Source organism: Triticum dicoccoides, chromosome 2B (assembly GCF_002162155.2).
Source record: "Triticum dicoccoides isolate Atlit2015 ecotype Zavitan chromosome 2B, WEW_v2.0, whole genome shotgun sequence".
NCBI classification, from domain to species: Eukaryota; Viridiplantae; Streptophyta; class Magnoliopsida; order Poales; family Poaceae; genus Triticum; species Triticum dicoccoides.
In genome coordinates, this window is record NC_041383.1 from 6,483,337 (window position 1) to 6,501,561 (window position 18,225).

At 42.1% G+C, this 18,225-nt stretch overlaps 2 protein-coding genes across 2 annotated transcripts; one reads left to right on the forward strand and one right to left on the reverse strand.

Annotated features, from left to right (window-relative positions):
* The first annotated feature begins 3,761 nt into the window (after positions 1-3,761).
* On the forward strand, positions 3,762-7,440 carry LOC119361700 (LRR receptor-like serine/threonine-protein kinase EFR). Its single transcript, XM_037626831.1, has 2 exons — positions 3,762-6,703; positions 6,845-7,440. The coding sequence occupies exons 1-2, from the start codon at positions 3,787-3,789 to the stop codon at positions 7,240-7,242; spliced, it is 3,315 nt and encodes a 1,104-aa protein (XP_037482728.1). The 5' UTR covers positions 3,762-3,786; the 3' UTR covers positions 7,243-7,440.
* Positions 7,441-7,885: 445 nt separating this feature from the next.
* Positions 7,886-17,271, reverse strand: LOC119361701 (sterol 3-beta-glucosyltransferase UGT80A2-like). Its single transcript, XM_037626832.1, has 15 exons — positions 17,246-17,271; positions 16,684-17,108; positions 15,520-15,701; positions 14,907-15,149; positions 14,656-14,767; positions 14,398-14,568; positions 13,096-13,159; positions 12,951-13,008; positions 11,761-11,938; positions 10,839-10,969; positions 10,233-10,335; positions 10,058-10,134; positions 9,676-9,723; positions 9,008-9,157; positions 7,886-8,415 (listed from the first exon to the last, which is right to left on the reverse strand). The coding sequence occupies exons 2-15, from the start codon at positions 16,871-16,873 to the stop codon at positions 8,239-8,241; spliced, it is 1,884 nt and encodes a 627-aa protein (XP_037482729.1). The 5' UTR covers positions 16,874-17,108; positions 17,246-17,271; the 3' UTR covers positions 7,886-8,238.
* Positions 17,272-18,225: the final 954 nt, after the last annotated feature.

Genomic DNA, 18,225 nt, shown 5'->3' on the forward strand with positions numbered 1-18,225 from the left:
GCACCGCGCCGGCCGCAGGTCCCGAGGTGCCTTGAGAAAGGTCCTCATCACTGCCATTGGTCGCCCAGCCTTCGCCTGGTGGCTTCCTCTGGCGATGTTGCCTAGGGTTTGTGGGGAACCACCGAGTCGCCCCTAGGCAGCGACGGCGCGGGGGATGAGCCGTCCCCTTAGTACAGGTCAAAAACAGAAGTACTATGAAGCACAATTTTTCCATGATCCGAGCAAGACAAAGTACAATACTTAAAGGGCCACAAGGGCTAGCCAAGGAAGGAAACAACCGGCAAGTATAAGACATATGGGGCCTCATGCATCACATGTTTTATTATGAGTAAAATTCATCCATGGTACTCGAACTTGCCCCGCGAGCTCACTTTGGTCATCGTACATAAAAACTTGATCAATACGATCACTATATACAAGTCTAGATGATTAATTATACAGTCATTGACCCGTCGTATAGGTTCATATTTTTCCATGTTGACCGGTCAAACAGGCTCCATGACAACTCTCTCTCTCTCCCAAACGCGACAGCACGACACGTCTTTATATAATAAAATCACACGCATGCACGCACATCGCAAGCTTGCAACTGCACCGGAGCCAAATAATTATGGGTGTGATATCATCATGCCTAGATGGATAAATGGAGCCAAATAAATATCTAAATATACATCTCAGCGGCATTACAGAGTCTAACCATATAGTATGGCCCAGGGTCGGGCCGGCAAAATCTGAGGCCATGTACGAAACTAAAAAATGGGACCCTGTCTCACTAGAAAAAATGAACTGACGAGCAATTATAATGTATATATACCTCACAAGAAAATATAATGTAAATGTTTTACATAACAATCGGATATATAGAAAATCATACCTATTCAACTCCGGTTGCATAATATTTATTTGAACAACATCATTCTTTTAGTGCTCTTTGCAATGAAATCTTCAATGATATCCTCGTAATCAATCTTCTCGAACACTTGGCTCTCAAGTGCTATTATGGTCAAATCATCGAGTCTTTGTTGTGTCATAGTAGTACACATTACAAAAGCTTCCTTCTGCCAATTCAAACATGAAGATTAAATGCACGACGACAGCCATGTTCCGATTAACCCTGTAGCCATGTTCCCATTAACCCTGTATGAATAATTAAGAGTACAAGCCAGCGGCAATCCCTGTACGAATAAACATCTGAACGACACAACATGAATCCACCAGCAGAAAGAAACGCGGCACCCGAAATTCCCCAAGGACCCCATGCATGCATCATGATTAATTGAATTGCTTTCCTGAAAGGATTGAGGCGATACAAGATCATCTGCATGCCCATCCAACTTGATGCATGTCTGTTATACAGTAATCCTAACCTGGCTTCATCGCCGGGTTACAGCTGATTCTCAATCTCATATAACATTTTGAACTTGAATTTGTTCAGTTTTGGGCTGGAAGTTTGCAAAATGATATGGAAACAGATTGAGTTTTTTTTTCCGGGGGAAACAGATCGAGTTGCTTATGTAAAACTAGTATGTCAAGCACATGTGGACTTGGTGCCTTTTCTGACTATGATCAGTATGTGGAAAGCACGAGCACATTTGAAGAGAAATCTGAATTGGAATTGTACTTGGCTAAACCTACCAAGAGGTTGAATGAGAACATTGATATCTTGGATTACTGGAGCAAGTCTACAACTAGGTATCCGCAGCTAGCAAGATTGGCACATGATATCCTTGCTGTTCCCGTGTCAAGTGTTGCATCAGAATCTGCTTTCAGCTTGAGTAAGAAGGTTATAACCCCGAGCCGAGCCGAGCCTCACTTAAACCAAACACAGTTGAGGCCTTGATGTGTTTGCAAGATTGGTATCGCTGCAAATTGGAGAAGAAAGATGGTATATAGTTTAACTTACTTTGTTTCTTTCTTCATGCTATCTACTTTAGAGTTTATAGCTAACATGTTGTTGTAGTTGTTGTAGGTAATAAGAGAAAGGCAGAAGTGGTTGAGCTAGATGATGAAAATTCTTCTTCCGATGATGAATGTAACATCCATATTCTTTGTTCATGTCAACTTGTCAAGTTCAACATGTACTTTAGCTAACCTGATGTTTATTTCATTTTGTAGAGTTCTTGCTAGAGCACTGAGATGAGTAGAAGATTCGGAGAAGGCATGTCGAGATGGCAACTAGCAGCTACTGGTCCTTATTTTTGGTTCTATGAATTGGCCATCTGGCATGTAATAATACATTTATGCATTTGTGTTTCTAGAAACTCGAAACTGGAATTTTTGATACTATTTGATGTGAAAACAATGCTCTTTAGTGCTGTTTTGGTGCTGATGTGCTGCTGTTTTGGTGCTGTTGTGCTTCTCTTTATGCACTTTTGGTGCTGCTGTGCTGCTATCTTGGTGCTGTTGTTGTCTTTAAGACTTTATAAGATACTATTTGCTGTTTTGGTACTATTTGTTGTTTTGGTGCTATTTGCTGTGCTGTTTTGATGTTACAACGTTGAGGGCCTTTGGGAGGGCTTAGGGCTTTCGGGCTTTCTGTGTTGGGAGGGTTTGGGCCTGGGAAACATAGTATTTTCATGGGCCTGGGAGGGCCTGGGCCTGGGAAACAGACCTAGGGCTTGATGGGGCCTGGGCCGAAGCCCGGCCCGGCCCGGCCCATGGCCAGATATGTACTACCTCTGTCCCGGTTTATTAGGCCTCATTGTATTTTGGGTCCAACTTTAACCATGTATTTGACTAAAAATACATAAATTATATGCTACAAAAAGTATATTGTTGGATTTGTATTTGAAAGAGGTTTTTTAACATGATTTTTGTGACATATAGTTTATATATTATTATTTAAATTCATGGTCAAACTTTAGCTCAAAATGAAAGGGGGCCTAATAAACTCGGACGGAGGGGGTAAGGCCGGTTAACGTGGAAAAATACGAAACTACTCTATATGCCGGGTGAGTGGCTGTCATGTTTGACCGGTCAACATGGAATAATCACCTAGACTTGTACACAGTGACAGTATTGACCAACTTCTTATGTACGATGATCTAAGTGAGCTCATGGGACAAGTTCAAGTATAATTGATGATTTTACTCTTTTATTATTAGGCTGCCACCTAAATTTGTTAAATAAACCCCAGGCGAGTATGGAGGTCCGGTCCTCGTGTGGGCGCACAAAGGAACATGTATGGATCCTGAAGATGAGTTTGTAGATGACATGCATAATACTCCATCCGTTCCTAAATATAAGTCTTTTTAGAGATTTCAATAAAAGACTACATACGGAGCAAAATGAGTGAATCTACACTCTAAACTATGTCTATATACATCTGTATGTAGTTCATAGTGAAATATCTAGAAAGACTTACATTTAGGAACCGAGGGAGTACTAGTTGAAACTTCCGTCCGGTTAAAAACGAAGGTCATTGCAATTTTTTCATGGACTAACCATAACTCATCCGCTTGGATGGGTAATATCATGATTTTTGGTGAAGACAAGCCAACAAGCTTTCACGTCAGTCTCTCGAAGGTACTCATAGGGATAGGGTGTGCGTGTGAGCATAAATTGAGGTGAATGTGTGCGCGTATGTATAAGCGCGCGTGTCTGCGCTGTATTCAAAAAAAAAAACGTTTCTTCAATTTGTTGGACCTGGCAAGCAAATCCTGGTTTTGACCGCGCTAGCTGGAAGACGACTCTCACAGGCTCGAGTCTATAAAAGCAGCACATATCACAGAGTATCAACGCACAGCCGAAAAATTCACTGAGATATCCACCTTACGTACAAACACCATGGTCTGGGCATGGGCATCTGTGCATACTCCTACTCCTAGTCCTCTGTTTTTACTGTTAGCCATCCTCCTCTTGTCACGAGCAGCTTTGAACCCCATGTCATCTGCAACTGCAACACTAGCTGATTACAGCACCAATACAACCAGAGATGCTCTGCTCTGCCTCAAGTCCCGCCTCCACAGCCCCACCCGAGCTTTCGCCACTTGGAACGACGACACCTCACCAGATTTCTGCAATTGGCACGGCGTCACATGCACAACAAAGACAGGGCAACAACCCCTGCTGGTGGCCTTGGATATTGAGGAGGAAGGCCTCGCCGGTGAGATCCCGCCCTGCATCTCCAACCTCACTTCCCTGGTAAGGATCCACTTGCCCAACAACCAGATCTCCGGCCATATGCCGCCGGAACTTGGCCGTCTCTCCGGGCTCCGGTATCTCAACCTCAGCTTCAACATCCTCGGTGGCACCATCCCTTTCAGCCTTGGTAACCTTCGCAACCTTTCTTCTCTAGACTTAGGCAACAATCGGTTTTCCGGCAAGATTCCGCCGCTGCTCGGGAGCTCCCCGGCGACAGAGTTTGTCAACCTCCCCAACAATCTTCTATACGGAGAAATCCCACAATCACTAGCAAATAGTTCCTCCCTCCGTTACATTTCTCTTGACAACAACAGCATTCAAGGGGCTATCCCTTCGTCCCTGTTCAACAACTCAATCATCATGGAGATACACCTTTCGCACAACAATCTTTCTGGTGCAATTCCACCTTTCATCATGTTCCCTTCAAAACTCACCTACCTAGATCTCTCCCAAAACAGTCTTTCCGGACTCGTGCCATCGTCGGTGGCAAACCTCTCGTCCCTTACCTCACTCGACCTCTCGCACAACCAGTTGCAAGGATCCATTCCAGATTTGGGTAGACTTGCAGGGCTACAAAGACTCGGTCTCTCCTATAATAGTCTGTCAGGCATAGTGCCACCCTCCATTTACAATCTGTCTTCATTGAACGTTCTTAGACTGACAAGCAATAACCTTGGAGGAACACTGCCTTTTGATATGGGTAACACGCTTCCTAACCTCCAAACACTGAGCATGGCTGATAATCATTTTGAGGGAGACATCCCTGCCTCACTACAAAATGCCTCTGGCATGGTGTATATCCATCTAGCCAACAATTCTCTAACTGGGGTGGTTCCTTCTTTCAGCTCCATGCCAAGTTTGAAGTATGTAATGTTGTACGCAAATCACCTAGAGGCTGGAGACTGGACATTCTTCTCCTCTTTGGCGAATTGTACACAGCTGCTGAAACTTAATGTAGGTGACAACAACTTGCGCGGGGATTTACCAGCAAATTCCATAGCAAATCTTCCCAAGAGCTTGACCGCTCTGACTCTCCGGTCAAACAACATCTCTGGCACCATCCCCTTGGAGATTGGAAACCTCTCAAGCCTTTCCATGCTCTATCTTAATACTAATCTTTTCATGGGGTCTATACCTTCTACCATTGGTCAGCTACGCAACTTGGTTGAGCTTAGCCTGTCACAGAACAAATTTTCTGGAGATATTCCACCTTCCATTGGCAACTTAAATAAACTAGAACAACTTTATTTGCAAGAAAATCAATTGAGTGGAAGCATCCCTGAAAGTTTAGGAAGCTGCCAGAAGTTGTTGGCACTAAACCTTTCCTGTAATGCCCTTGGTGGAAGCATGAGCGGGCATATGTTGAGCAGGTTGAGTCAACTGAGTTTGTTACTAGATTTATCCCACAACCAACTCACAATGTTCATACCACTAGATATGGGTAGCTTGGTAAACCTTGGTTCCTTGAACATCTCTCACAACAATCTCATGGGCAGAATCCCATCCACACTCGGTGCATGTGTCCGGTTGGAAGCGCTTCGTGTAGAAGGGAACCTCCTGCAAGGAAGCATTCCGCAATCACTAGCAAGCCTCAAAGGCATGCAAGTGTTAGATTTCTCCCACAACAACCTATCCGGTACAATTCCGGAGTTCCTCGAGACCTTCACCTCGTTGCAGTATTTGAATATGTCCTTCAACAACTTGGAAGGACCAGTTCCCACCAGTGGAGTGTTTGCTAACACAGGTGGTATTTTTGTCCAAGGAAATCCACACCTTTGTGCCAATGTTGCAATACAAGAGCTGCCAAGTTGCTTTGCTTCAGCATCCACAAAAAATCACAAGTTCGTTCTTCCTATGTTGATAGCTCTGTCAACTCTCGTTGCACTTGCTTTGATGTTGGGGGTGTTCAATTTTCTGTTGAGGAGGAGATACAAACCCAGTGAGAAAATTGGACATTCATACATGGAATTGAAAAGGATAACATATGGTGACATAAACAAAGCAACAGACAGTTTTTCTCTAGCCAACGTAGTCGGCTCCGGGCAATTTGGGACTGTCTACAAAGGTTGGTTCAACGCGGAAGATGGTACGGTTGCTGTTAAAGTCTTCAAGCTCAATCAGGATGGCGCATTGCATAGCTTCATTGCTGAGTGCAAAGCATTGCAACACATCCGCCACCGGAATCTCGTGAAGGTTATAACCGCATGCTCAACTTATGACTCAGTGGGAAATGAGTTCAGGGCTCTAGTCTTTGAGTATATGGCCAATGGAAGCCTTGAAGACCGACTTCATAACCACCAGTGTGGTGGTTTGAGTTTGGGCGCAGTGATATGCATATCAGTTGACATTGCTTGTGCTCTTGAATACCTACATAACCAGTGCATCCCACCGGTTGTTCACTGCGATCTGAAACCAAGCAACATACTTTTTGACAATGACCATACTGCACATGTCTGCGACTTTGGTCTAGGAAAGCTAATTCATGGATGTTCATTTGGAGGGCAGAGCGGCACAACAAGCATAATTGGGCCAAGGGGATCTATTGGGTACATACCTCCTGGTGAGTATGTTTTATAAGCACATTCTGAAATAATGCTAACGAAATCAAGTATGACTAACTATATCAGTTGCTGGGTTTTTTTATTAATACTAGCATGTTTCACTTTTGTTCTCCGCTGAAGAATTCAAAACATTATTGCAGAGTATGGAATGGGCAGTGAAATCTCAACTGAGGGCGACGTCTACAGCTATGGCATTGTTCTTTTGGAAATGCTAACACGGAAACGACCTACTAATGAAGAGTTCAGTGATGGCTTGACGCTCCGCAAGTATGTAGAAGCATCACTTTCACGAACCGAAGACATTCTTCAACCCAGCCTTACTTGGGAGACGGGAGATCAGCGTGTTGATGATATCCCAAAGATGAAAGAATACAAGCCACTTGCACTTAGTTATGCTCTCCGGCTCCTGAAGCTTGGCTTGTTATGCTCCACGGAATCACCAAAAGATCGTCCAGCGATGAATGATGTCTACAGTGAAGTCATAGAAGTAAAAGAGGCATTCTTCTCTATGGACGACAAAAGCAAAGACCCTAAATAATGAAGGCAAAGACAGTCGACAAAGATGAAGTTCGTTGCTTCGACCACAGCATGACAACATGTTGCTATCTTTTTCCCTAAAAAAACATGTTTCTATCTTTTTTCCTTTTCTGTAAGCCAATATGTTTGGCTCGCTGGTAATAATTTGATTGCATACACTCCCAATGATGGGTTTCTAATGGGGATTTTTTTTTTGATATTTTCTTTGCTGGAAAAACTAAAGACTATAGGACAAAAACACATCGTATGCACATGTCAGATCCCCACATAAACAAATATTAAATGGTATATATAGTTAGAACTGTAAAGCTCATTTTCCAGTTCATCTCTGGCCACGAACTTGTAAATTTTCATCAAAATTTGTGATCATTTTGTGACCTGGACAAAAACTTTCAAGATACAAATGAATAGCCAAAGTTGTCTTTTTCCTACAAGTAATATTTCACAAGATATAGCCCAATTTACAACCATGAATTCTTTCATATTTTTGGAAATTGAGAAAAAAAAAGTAATGCGGTGACATAATTACTTTCCCCTGTGCATGAGGTCACAGGTCTCTACTTTATCTTAACATGAAGGCCTGTAGTAGAACTAGGAAAAACTTGAAACATAATTATAACCATGACATGTCTGGCAGTTTCAAATTAAACCATGTTGTAAACTGCAAAAGGATTGGCTGAACTAATCTGCACTCTTAAGTTTTCCATATACACAGGTTGACTGGTCATACATGAGAGATCATCGGTTGCTGCAGACCAAGGTTGCAACCACACCAAAAATGATGTATCAAATCACCAGACATACTCTTTACACAACACACATACAAAAAACCGCAAAACGATAAATCACGGGCTCCTGGTCGCATGCATGTACATCAACTACTAACATTTGGCTTCCACATTCTTATCGCACACAATGGCATAGCGGTCACCCAAGAGCCTTTTTTTACACTCTTCTTTCAGCAGGGAGGAATGGTGTACCTGCATCTGACCAGCACCTAAGAGCACCCCAAGCATTTACTTACTGGGCCTAGGAACTCTAGAAAGCCGTGTGTCGGCGGGGGTGAATTTTCATCTGTTTTACAAGGCAAATGTTTGAGGAATGCCCTAACTGCGCCCGTTACGCCGTCTTCAGATTCCATGGCCTTGGCAAGCTCCACAGCCTTTTCTTTCACCTGAAATCACATGGGAAGTTATTTATGCTGTAATTTTACTAACAGGAGATCATACAAACCTAATTCAGTACTGATTTGTGTATATATAAGTCCCAAAGCCGGTCCAATTTGAGAATGTTCAGATCTGAATTTGAACATTCTAAAGATCCAATTTGGGAATGGAACCAGACGGGTTCCTGCTTCTTGGGCAGTAACCAGTCAATTCCTGGTTTTTGGAACCATGCTGGGTACTAAACTACCAATGCACCGGTAAGTCGCCGACGATGACAGAATCTTTCCAAAAACTCAAGTAAAAGGTCATTCAGAGAGGAAGCACTAAAACAAAGTATATTCGGATGAAGTCTTCAAGTAAAAACGGTCTAGGTCTTAAATGGTGGATGGATCATGGGTGTAAGGTTCTAAACTTCTAATTATCAAGGTGACAATCTAGCAATTTTGTATATAAGTATATCATAATTCATAACCATATCTGTAACATTACCTGCAGCCTATCTATGCACATGTGTGTCCATATTCTTGTTATCTATTATTGCGATATGAAACAAAAGGAAAAGTAACATATGCCCCAAGTGCAAAAAAATTGTAGAGTTACCTCTGGATCTAACATGAAGTTTATAGCATCAACCAACTTCTGCAAATTGAACTGATCAACGGGTATAGGCGAAGGCCCTACCCCTCTAGCATGCACCCGCTCTCCCCAGAAAGGTTGGTCACCAAAGAAAGGTACAATAGTTGTAGGACACTAAAATCACCAAAACAGTGGGTTAGAACTAAACTAAATCTAAGAACTGGTCCAAAAATAGCAAATATTATGATCAGGTGCTAGTTGCCAGTTGCTTAGCTAATTATAATAGTTCTGTATAGTCTTTATTTTCTTTTTTATGCTTTGTAAAACACTTGCCTGTACAATTTATTTACAATTAATAAAAATACACAGCGTAGTCCTGTTGTTTCCCTCAAAAAAAATACAGAGAAAATGCTGCTAATAAAAGTTGTCTCATTGGCAACTGCAGGCATGCCCTGATCAGGAATTGTTTTCAGCTGATTCTAACTCTACCTAACAATAATTGGCTTGAAAAATTATACTCCTTCCGATCCATATTAATTGTTGCTCCTTTAGTACTAAAGCAGCGACAATTAATATGGATGGGAGGGAGTACTGTATTTGCATCGAGAATAGTGTGGAAGTCATGTGGCATCGTGATGAATAGCTCGTAACGTAATGCAACTGAGAGAGAGAGAGAGAGAGAGAGAGAGTACAGCTGCTTTCAGGCCGGCAGCCGTCGTTCCAGCACCACCATGGTGTACCTGTGAGGTACAAAAAAGTGTGAGGCCTCCTCTCAACAGAATAAACAGACACTATTAGCACCATGGTGGCCACACTGGAGTTCTTTCACCAGATTTTCTTAAGGATGCCCCATGGAAATTGTTTGTTAATTAGTTTTACAAAAATAGGAAACGTTCAGAATTGATTCATGATCACCAAAAATACTACTCCCTCTGTCCCAAAATATAAGAACGTTTTTAACATTACACTAGTGTCAAAAACGTTTTTATATTATGGGACGGAGGGAGTATATGAATTAAAGATAATACGCTTCATGCACCAATCCACCAAGAGTAACAAGTAGCAAAGGCTTACCACTGCCTTACACTGCAGGAAAAGCCAGTCATGAGGGCAGTTGTCAAGTACATATATGGAATCTTTTGGTTCTGCCACTGCAAAAGCCCAAAGGTTCAAGAACTCAGGATGGACTCAAAATATATGCCAACAACCAAATAGTGCAACATTCCCACAAATCACAAGATGAACTTACATGTTCCAAGGCCACCCCAACCTTTGTTGATGATACCTCTCTGTCCAGTCATTTCGAGTGCTTTGACAATGGTTTCAGTCATCTTTGCTGGATCTTGAACTGGCTAGTATATCAGGAAAAAAAATTGTAAAGAATTAGGTAAGGCATTATAGTGGCTTTTCAGAAGCACCTAGCATTTAAATTTTCATTAAATTTCACAGTTAGTTGAGACTATCTTTTTTAGATGTAATGTAACAATTGACACCTAGCGTTGCAAACCCCCTGTTTGAATTAGTAACAATTCCCCTAACTAACTAGAGCTACTAAACTATAGAGCTAAACTACCCTCTGCCTAAAGCACGCAAATAACTTCCGCTATGAGATGCTGCAAAAGATTCCAAGTGGCAAACCAGTTTCTTACAGTGGGAAAAAAATGTACAAAGCCGCTTTCAGCTGTAAAACATGGAAAGTGCCACTAATCCACAAAGTGCATTCACTGCCAATGACATCAGGGTAATTAAGAAAGATTCCATTTGCAACTAAGCAACTAACCCTATCTTGCCAGGAAGAATAATGGAACTTAAAAACGACATGCAGTAAATATAAGAAAGGTCAAACTGATCTTACAAGGCTACCAAAACCAACATAAATTGGCTTGTCACCAGCTTCAAGCCATTTCACAAGTTCTTCAGGAGGTACGTAATCCGAAGCAAGATCAAGGAAGCAAAATCCAACAACATCGATCTTGGGGCCCCAGTCTGCATTCAAATAGATGACAACTTCAACATTGAGCTACAACCCATTCACAACAACAAAATACTGAGTTGAGGATAAAGCCATCTGAAAATTCAAATGCTATAGTTTTCCCAATAAACTACTCCACAAATCACAACTGCAGTTATAATCTCAACACGGATTATAGAAGCTCCTTTACTAATTAGCAGTGATAAGACATGCACACATCTAGCAAGTACTCCCTCTGTTACTAAATATATGACATTTTGCTAGTTCAAATTGAACTACCAACGTCGTTCCTAAATATATGACATTTTGGTAGTTCAACTACCAAAACGTCATATATTTAGTAGCGGAGGGAGTAGTAAGCACTTCCATACAATGTCGCATTTCCTGAAATTTCAATCTGCTAGCTTGCAGTAAAAAGGCAATTGAGATGCAACTGCTCAACTAGTTGCACCCACAACTTTAAGCGTGCCATAATATATTGACAAGTTTGAAGGAGTGCTGCAAAATTCCAGTATGCAACATCACTGGTGTCATAACCATTAGCAAGTTAATTTACCAGATTCAATTCTTATAAATACTAGCAAAAGGATGGAATCATATGAAGAAAGTAAAGGGAGAAACGCAAGACCAAACGGATCTGGTACTATCTTGACTTTGCCTACACTGTGTTTTGTAAAATGGGATAGAAACAAGATCATTCAATCATATTAATATCTTTAACTTTGGCAAATGGCAATCAACACAACTAAGAACGACAAGGTTAAGCATGATCTAGTTTCAGCTCAAATTAATATGAATCAAGCACCTTTCGGTTTTGGGACAAGATGAGGACTCCAGATGTATCCATGAGGAATGTCACTTCCAGAACCCTGTGCACCACTTAGGTATGTTACTGGACGCAGCTTCAACTTCTTTTTCCTGAATTCGTTTATCATATCACGTATCCCAAGCCAAATCATAGAGTCGACAATTTGGTAAGAAAGCTGCAAATGCAGACAAACACTAGAAGGTATCAGATCAGATGAGGAAATAATACAATTTCAAGAAATAACATCTAGGGCATCCAGTTCAAGTGGATGTTCAAAAAGATGCTTGCAGCCTGTTAGGTTGGGCTACAGATTGTGGTTACAAAAGCTGAAGCCAGTCGGGCCACACCAACAATAAACCAGTAAATGATGCAAAAGAAATATGTCAACAGGCCAGGTTTCACTACAATTAGTTGAAATGTGTTTGGATAAAATCCTTTTTCGATTGGGTATGGCTTCAACCATTACTGGGTCCCACCAAGTTCTCGTTGCAAACCCCGAGATAAAATGGTTGCTCTCAAAACATACTCGATGCTTATAGGTCCTGAAGGCAGCGCCAAGATAGAAGAATTTATTTGTTGGAAAGAATCTATTTGAATGCAATAACAAGGAACCAACTCGCCATTTATGAAAAGTTGAAAACTGAAGATGTAAATAGCAAGAGAACATACATCCACAACAAGCTGTTACCTATGAACAGAACAATTTTATGGATGAAAGAAAATATAGGGATTCGGTCTATGTTTTGCAATATTGCTTTCACTTTCGTTGAAAATGACGAATTAAAAACCAGCCTTGCCTCAATGCTTTGGAAGTATTAATACTGTAGGTTTTCCTAATTTTTATAAGCATAAAACCATGTGACCAACTATAGATTTCATATATAACCAAGCTTCAGGCATATGTGGGTGAACTACTCAACTGGGATTCACTACAGCAAAAAAGAAAAGACCCTATTGATGTACTACTCCATAGGATCAAATGGACCAAATTTTTAACTCATAGACAAGGTGGAAGACAAATAATAACAGATGGCAAAGGTTTTCTTTTTTATTTCTTTCTTTTTAAAATAATTTCAACATGTACCTATTTTTTTTGTTCCTTTTCATGAAATTTGCAATGATTTAGAAAGGGTTCACAGTAGTCAACCGATACACTTAACAAATAAGTAAATACAACATGAACTCACTCGATATCCAGCTGATGTTTTCACGCGAGAAAGAGGATGAGGAAATTCGCTAGTTGGCCTGAACAAGCAGCATATGTTAGATCTGAAAATGACAGTATTCATCAACAATTGTCTTCAAAGAGGAGGCAGAACAACAGTGACTCACGTCCATGGCATGGTAAAGAATATATGAATGGGTACTTTTAATGCCTCCGCCACATGTGTATGTCCTGAATAAATATTGAGGTCAGCAGGATCACGCAGTTGTAATTGTAAAACATGGTAATCAAGTAAATTAACATGCTTATCTAGATCATAAAAGGGGAAAATATGCAAAAAAAATAAATATAAAGTGATAGAAGGCACACGTGAACACATAAGTGACACAACACCCCCTCGTCATATGGACGCGAGAGGAAAATCGTACCATTCGACATGGACCAAAATCGTCACATTCAAAAACTACAAGTTGGAAGGAGAGCCACTACATTGTGGTTGCACCACCAGTCAAATCAAATAGCTAAAACAACAAAGCTTTAGTATCATTTCATCTCCTAACAATTTCCACGCCCTATTTGGAAAGAGGAAAAGGTCCATACACCACCAGCTACTTTGTGGATAGTTCTGTATAACACTCCACATTAAACAGCATTTAACGCCCTCGACTTAAGCAGGTAAAATTATAACATGGTCTGGTTTTTAGGATGATTTCACCATACTAGCAGGTTTACGGTAGTCATGCCAAGGAGCTAAATTTCTTTTCGAAGATTTTCACATACAGAGAAACTGGGTGAGTGTTTATTTGTCAGAAGATATAGTAATCTCGATAAAAAGAGAGTTCGTCCGATTTTTATCGTATATATCAATTTTATGCATGAAGTCATGAACTGCAGTTCATTCAAATTATGACTGTTCCTCTTTGTTCTTTTTTTTTACCATTCTTAATTCTTGAATTCCGAAAATGGAAGACAACATAAATTAACCAAACATGTGCCTTGGCACAAGCAAGATGAGACAAGGTGAGACCAAAAGAGAACTCTATGAGTTTACATTGCTAAGCAAAGTTGTTTATTAATGACAAGAGAGCGTGCCCCATCAACATGCTAAAGCATAAATAATAAATTGATCTATCTGTAAAAAAACTGGTCTTGAATGAAATTAATCCCAAATCAGAAAAGTAACCAAACTGAATGTTGTAGAACAAATTGTGCATGAGCAGTGTTGATTGATAAGATTAAAACAGTGCTAGAGAATCTTATTATCCTGTGGCAGAATTCAAACCCAGTCATATGTAAGAACCATGTAGAATAGTATTCTGCACCTTGTAATCACCATAACCAAAAAATTCGAGCTATCAACATAGTAGAATCCTCATCCTACTGTTCACTACCAAGGTTGTTCATTACAAATAAATGAGCTTTGTGTTTCAGTCATAAGAAATTAATTTCAGGTAACAAGGTATACTGACCATATGCTGGTGGGTTGGCAATAATCGCGTCCACTTTGAAAGGAATACCAGTGTCAGGATCAGGATCCTTGCATGCAGGATATAAGGAAAATATAATTTCTTTCATTTGTTTTCTTTGAATAGGAATTTCGGATGGACCTGAAGGTAGAAATCCTTTATTCTTCACCATGTCTGCTCGGAGTGTTGACATATCAAAGATATTAATCTTCATATAATATAGAAGTTAAGAAGAAACAATTAAATCACTGAAAAACATACATTCAGCAAGTACTTTTGGATCTCCACCAAGTGGAAAAAACTCCAGCCCAGCTGTGAGTATGAACTCTTTGTAATTGGCATGAGTGGCTAATCTTACACGGTGTCCATAATCCTACAATAGAAGTCATATTGATCCTTGTCATACTAAAAACACAAAGACGGTGACATTAAGCTAGAAGAAAGGCCCATGAAACTAATCGGAGCTAGCAAACAAAAATGTGTGATTAATAACAATGTTAGTTTGGGCTAACCTGTAAGCGTTTTCCTATAGCAACAAATGGCTGAACATCTCCCCTTGTACCCACAATAAGTATAACAATCTGTATCGGAGGCTTGTATGGTATATCTGATCCATCTAATGATTCTTCAACAACAACATCCTCATAGCCATCCACTGCTCCAACGTCAATTGGAGTCGCTTCTAGAGTACTTGGTACATTAACAACCACAGTTCCATCATCCTTGACTGTAGCTATTCGATTTAACATTTTGAGCTGTGTGAAGTTAAATATGCAGAAGATTAGAAGAGAGAGAAATCCAGCACCAGACACAAAGTAGTAAATCTGGCCATGTTTCAAGCTTCCATGCAATGCATTGTAATATGTCAAAACTTACAAATTTTAATATACTATGTTGTTCCAACCCACTAAAGCACTTACAATTTCATCAGCTCCAACTTCTATAGAGATGCAATTACATATTAAAAAACTATCTCCCAAACATATTAATGACAATCTTCATACAGAAGCTAACATAATTAACAATTCAATACCTCCTAGATTTACATAACCCACACATGGACCGTGTCAAGAAGAAGCTACATTTCATCATACTAAGGAAGATAAGAGGGCCAGCTATACACACCTTTTTCCTTATGGAAATCTTATCATCCAATAACTGTTTAGCAGGATCATCGGCTGGATTATTTTGTTTGCGCCTCTCAGTTTTTGACCTTTCCAGATTTGATGGGCCCGTAGTTTCAGCAGTTATCTCGGTATCCTTGATCACCCCCGGCATAGTGCTTGATCTATGGAGGTTTCCGTTATCTGCAAGGAAGGATGACTTGAGGGTCGAATTAAAAGGAAATGATAAACATTTATTATTTATTTCCAGTCACATTATCACAAGATAAATAGAAGGAAGTGGGACTAAATTGTACAAACAGAAAACCAACTAATCAGATCTCTTAACACACCTCTTACTGGGTGCCGGCGTGCTACTTTTTTACAGTTGATGCAACTGTGTGTCATGGGTTAAATTGAGCACAAGTACAGAAAAAGTTGAGAAACATTTGGTTTGGGTAAACTATACAAATAACAAATGTACTGTCTAAAGTTGTCTGACAATGCGAGCAAGCATTTCCTCAGAATAGCAAGCACTATTATTATACGCAGAAACTTGTAATCTAAAAAAAGTGCCCAGAAAAGCGATGGGACGGGCCCCAATAGATAGAGGCAAAGGAGAAACGACAAACGGTTCAGACCGGCACAATCCACAAGTCATATGTATATAGCGTGTGATAAACTCCAACTCAGCTTACGATGTTGAATTGCGTCACACTCCCCCCTACACCGTGAATGGGGCAACGACAATTACCACGAGGCGAGTCGGAATAGTGTGACCCTGTGTGGCAGCAGAAGCAAAATTGCGACAGCTACGGGTCAGATTCAGGGGCGTGTTGTTTCTTTGTTCAGGTTCACGTGGCACCGCTGGTTGTATGAATGAATGCTTGGTGGAGAAAAATGCAGGGGATGGCAATGCAGAGCATCCCCCGTGTTGACTGGCCTAAATTAGCAAGCAACCCGGGCTCCCCTGGTTCAGGAGGGATTGCCGGTGTTATCCCCCTCGGAAAGTGAGTAGAAGGAAAATCCGCTAATCCTTTCTGCCTCTCTCTCTCTCTCTCTCTGCGTCTGTGTCTGTGCTTTCCCGTGGCAGAACCCTAGCCAGACTCTTCCCCCGTTGCTCCGAAGTCCGAAGGACGAGAGATCGCGGGGAGGGATCACGGCCGAAGGAGGGGGGCCCTTTTACCTGAGGCGGAAGACGTGGACGCCGCGGGCGCTGCTGATGATTCCGGCGCGGCGGAGGGGCCGGGGGCGTCGTCGGTGGGGAGCTCGCCGTTGTGCGCCTCCGCCGTGGCCGCGGCCCCCTCTCCTCCTCCTCCTTCCGTAATCTCCTCCACGCCCTTGCCGCCTCCGGTCGGCTCGGCAGCGGCGGCCATTTGTAGCCCCCGCCCCGGTGCCGGTGGGGGGGTCGGGAGATTCGAGGCTTGCGTAGCTCCTCCTCCCTGCCTGTCCCCCTCCGACCCCCGTTGCGTGGCGGCGGGGAGGGGGTGGATGGATGGATTCGCGGCCGCCGACGCGATGCGGAGGAGGAGGAGGAGATGCGGGAGGGAAGGGTGAGCAAGGAAGGAATTTGCTGCCTGCCTGCCTAGCTGTGAGCGAATCCCACCTGAGCTGTAAGCGAGGAGGATCAGGAAAGGAATTTGGTTAACCCGATTTAATAAATTATTTAATTAACAGCTTGGCTGGATTACTTAGTACTACAGATATTTTGTGTTTTGGTTCGAGGGGGAGTGGAGAGATGGACGTACCTAGCGGCGAAGCAGCTGGAGGAAGGGAAAGGAAGCCCACCTGGTGTGGTGAAGTGGGTGGCCTCACTAACACACTGCAATAATATGTGGTCTACCGTGTCCTCCTCCTAGTCACACACGTAACGATGTCTTGCAGTCCGTGTCCGTGTCTAGCCCTCCTATCAAAAGTCCACAGGCGATGCTGCACCGCAAGCCACATAAAGATATTGCACGCTAGCGGCGCCCAGCACTTGCAGATGGCCCCGAATCTAACTCCTCCCTCACATGGTATCTTGGTATGCTGATGACGTTGTGCAGGCTCCAGATGCGCCCCACGCCCAAACTGGGCTGCGCTCCATCTCTGTATCCCAATTGCACTTCCGAAAGGATATCCCAAAAGGGTGATGAGCTGGGCTAAACCCTTTCGTGCATAGGTCGCATGTCAACTATGATTGGTTGCCACTCTGATCTTTTCAGTTGTCTTATGCTTAGCTGGAGCCCTATGTACTTGCACGTGTCAATCTTCCAAGGCCTCGTCCTCAGTCTCTGCCCAAATCATGATTGTTGTAGATTTGGTAAAGTTCAGTTTAAGCCCGGATGCCACTCCGAAGATTGCGAGCGCTTCCTTGACAAATTGGAGATCCGGCCATGTTGGCTTGATGAAGAGGACGACGTCATCCGCGTACAAGGACAGTCGTTGCATCGGGCTACATCCATTGATGGTACTTAGTACTCGGGCATCATGTGCCTTGATGATAATTGCCGTTAGTACGTCCATGGCTATAACAAATAGTAAGGGGGAGATCAGAGTCCCCTTGCCTAAGCCCTTTGGCGTGCATGAACTTGTCTCCTGCACAGCCGTTCACCAGTACTCTCGAGCTGGTTGTAGTGAGTAGAATAGCAATCCAAGAGATCCAACGCTCAGAAAACCCTTTTGCTCATAACACCTCAAAGAGAAAGGGCCACGACAGGGAATCAAAGGCTTTCGATATGTCTAACTT